This window comes from Poecilia reticulata, linkage group LG18 (assembly GCF_000633615.1).
Source record: "Poecilia reticulata strain Guanapo linkage group LG18, Guppy_female_1.0+MT, whole genome shotgun sequence".
Classification (NCBI taxonomy): Eukaryota; Metazoa; Chordata; class Actinopteri; order Cyprinodontiformes; family Poeciliidae; genus Poecilia; species Poecilia reticulata.
In genome coordinates, this window is record NC_024348.1 from 21,586,569 (window position 1) to 21,589,534 (window position 2,966).

The window sequence follows — 2,966 nt, forward strand, 5'->3', positions numbered from 1 at the left end:
TGTTTCTGATCAGTGTGTTTCTGATCAGTGTTTCTGATCAATGTGTTCCTAAATATTTCTGATTTGATTTATTTCAGAGGTTTTTCAAAACAAGCAAACAGCAGGACAGAGAGAACATGAGCATAAATAACCAAGAACAAAGTTATTAGTTTACTTTTCTGTTTGAAAAGAGTCGGAAGAAATTAACGCTCAATTTAATGAAAATAAATCACTAACCCACTCAGTAATTAGTAATTAACACCATGTTATAATATTCATACACCAGTTCAATATTCTATGCTAAAGAGCCAGCAAATAAATTATATTACAAAAATAAAATAGTTACAAACTCTTAAGACTAGAAAATCTGAAGATAATAATATTATTAATAATGACAACTGTAAATAAAAACCTGATGGAATAATTATAAATTCCTCATCAATGTTTACCTATAAATCCATCATAATCTGTTATATTACAACTGTTCACCTGTGTTATAAAGTTGTGATCATCTGAAAGTCTAAACTTTGACACTGTAAAGAAGTAAAATCACGATCAGGTTCAGGTTTGAACGTATTTAATAATTTTATAAACAGTGAAGCTCTTAATGTGTTTATAGTCGTTTAAATCCTGACTGGTGTAAAAACAAACTATAACAGTTCAGAGATGATTGACTGGTTACCTGTTTCTCTTTGTGGACGCAAAGCAATGAGGATGAGAGTGGAGATGAAGTACGGACAGATGACCACCAGGTGGCAGGCCAGCATGAACAGCAGGTGAGAGGATGAGGCAGGAGGTGAAGGAGAGGAGGGTGAGGATGTGGTGGAAGGTCGAACTGCAGAGACAGTGAAGTCTAATCAGGTCAATATTTACATCACATATGAGAAAAACATTTTGGTTGATGTTAGCTTCAGATGAGCTGATTGGTTTTTTTTCCAAACCAGAACCAGATTAAGGCTCATCTGCTGTTCACACGTTAAAGGTTCCAGAAGGAGGGAAGCATTTAAAGGGTTTTGGTGAGACGGTCAGATGTTTGTTTGGCTCCTCGTTACTGATGGAGAAATCTCAAAGTTCCATAATGCTCAATGTGTCAGAGAAGACTGGATCTGGGAACAGCTTCACGGCCGAGCAGAACGTGTTCCGGGTACAGAAAACCAGACGAACGATGTGAAGCTGAACTCTGTTCACAAGCCAGCAGCAGCGTTTCTATCGCCATCTGATGGGAACAGAAAGTGCAGGAGGATGTTCTGGAAGAGGGATGTTGGTTTTCCTGCCAGTTTCCCAGAGTTTTTGTCAGGTTCTGGGCTTTTCTTTAAGAAAGGTCTCTCTCCCCTTCGGCTCCCCGTTGGGGAGKGGTCTGGAGTGGAGCTGCACGYCTGAAGCTTGTTGGATCATCAGTCAAGAGAGGATTTAAGGAGCCATCGGACCTCTCCTCTCTGCCGGATGATTATCCCTCCACGGTRGTCTCTAGCTCGTTAAAGCCTTCTACAGAAACGCCAGCATTTTGTGATTTTTCTCGAGTAAACCTCTGCCTGTTGTCAACCCTCCTCACTAGCCCTCTGTTCTCTCATTTTTCAGGATCTGGTCAGTTTCCATCGGCGCCTCTGCCTGCAGCTCTCAGAGCCTCACCTGCCTGCCCGCTCCAGCCCRCTGCTCGTTGCCCCCTCCCCTATCGGAAAGCCTTTCAAGAAGACGTAAGCCGATAACCCCGGTTACCCATCGCACTTTACCCTCCTCTGGCCAGACCATTAACCTGTTCTCTCCGCTTCCAGGCGTGACTCGGACCTAGACCCACGGATCACCTGCAGAACCTTTTGATTGTTCTTTTCTAATAAAAATAGTAACTCGCCAGTAGTTTCCGGGTCTGATTCTGCATGTGGGTTAGAAGTCTACCTTCAATCGTGACAGTTTTGTGTTCCCTGCAGCCATGTTTGATGCTCAGGGTTTAGTGGTGAACTGACACATTTCAGGTCAAAGTTCAAGCTTAAGAGGACGTATGATCATTTTAAATGGAGACTCAGAAAATGTCGCTGCAGAGGACGAGGAAAATGGAGTACAGACAGTAAATCTATGAGGACGATGTCTGTTTGCCTCCAGAGCTTCATTCTGAAATGACAACTTCAAGATTCAATCAGACAAAAGTTGGATCTTCTGTGAATGAAACCTGAAAAAGGTAATTTGACTATATTAATCAATCAATCAAATTTTATTTGTATAGCACATTTCAGCAGCAAGGCATTTCAAAGTGCTTTACATAATTAAAATAAAAGCAGAAATAATCAGTGAGAAAGAGAGAGATTAAAAAAATAAAAAAACATTACATCATTAAAACGTCGAAAAGAAAGAAGAAGAAATTAAAAACATTAAAGACATAAAAACATCAAAACCCACTCTAACCCTAATTTAGCCATAAGCAGCTCTAACCAGGTGGGTTTTTAGTCTAGACTTAAAGGCTCTCAGTGTTTCAGCTGTTTTACAGTTTTCTGKAAGTTTGTTCCARATCTGTGGTGCATAGAARCTGAATGCTGCTTCTCCTCGTCTGGTTCTGGTTCTGGGGATGCAGAGCAGAACCAGAACCAGAAGATCTGAGGGGTATAGACGGTTGGTACAGTAATAACAGATCTTTAAGGTATTGTGGTGCTAAACCGTTCAGTGATTTATAAACTAATCAGTATTTTAAAGTCTATTCTCTGAGCTCTCTATAAACTGTAGATGCAGGTTTCTGGTTGCTGCATTTTTAGTTAAAACGTTGCAATCATTGATTCATGTAAATAGAAGTTAGTAAAGGAGCTACTAACATCTAGCTCAGAGAATAACATTACATAAGAAAAACATGGAAGTGATGATCAATAAAGATACTTATAAAAGTACTGAAATAAATCAGTTTACTACAAACCTGAGGACAGATTTTTACAATCCAGCTGCAGAACAGAGAAGTTGCTGACCTTTGACCCAGATCCAGCTGGATGGAGACTCTCCATCCTGAC

At 40.2% G+C, this 2,966-nt stretch overlaps 1 protein-coding gene and 1 long non-coding RNA gene across 2 annotated transcripts in view; both read left to right on the forward strand.

Moving 5' to 3' along the window:
* The first annotated feature begins 627 nt into the window (after positions 1 to 627).
* On the forward strand, positions 628 to 2,152 carry LOC108167193 (uncharacterized). Its single transcript, XR_001777554.1, has 2 exons — positions 628 to 1,673; positions 1,752 to 2,152. It is a non-coding gene; the product is annotated as an uncharacterized LOC108167193 (long non-coding RNA).
* A 349-nt stretch (positions 2,153 to 2,501) lies between these two features.
* The window catches only part of LOC103480995 (protein turtle-like), a 3,709-nt gene continuing 3,244 nt past the window's right edge, over positions 2,502 to 2,966 (forward strand). The window contains exon 1 of the mRNA XM_017310361.1: positions 2,502 to 2,521. Coding sequence (XP_017165850.1) covers positions 2,502 to 2,521 — 20 coding nt within the window. The remainder of the gene's footprint in view (positions 2,522 to 2,966) is intronic.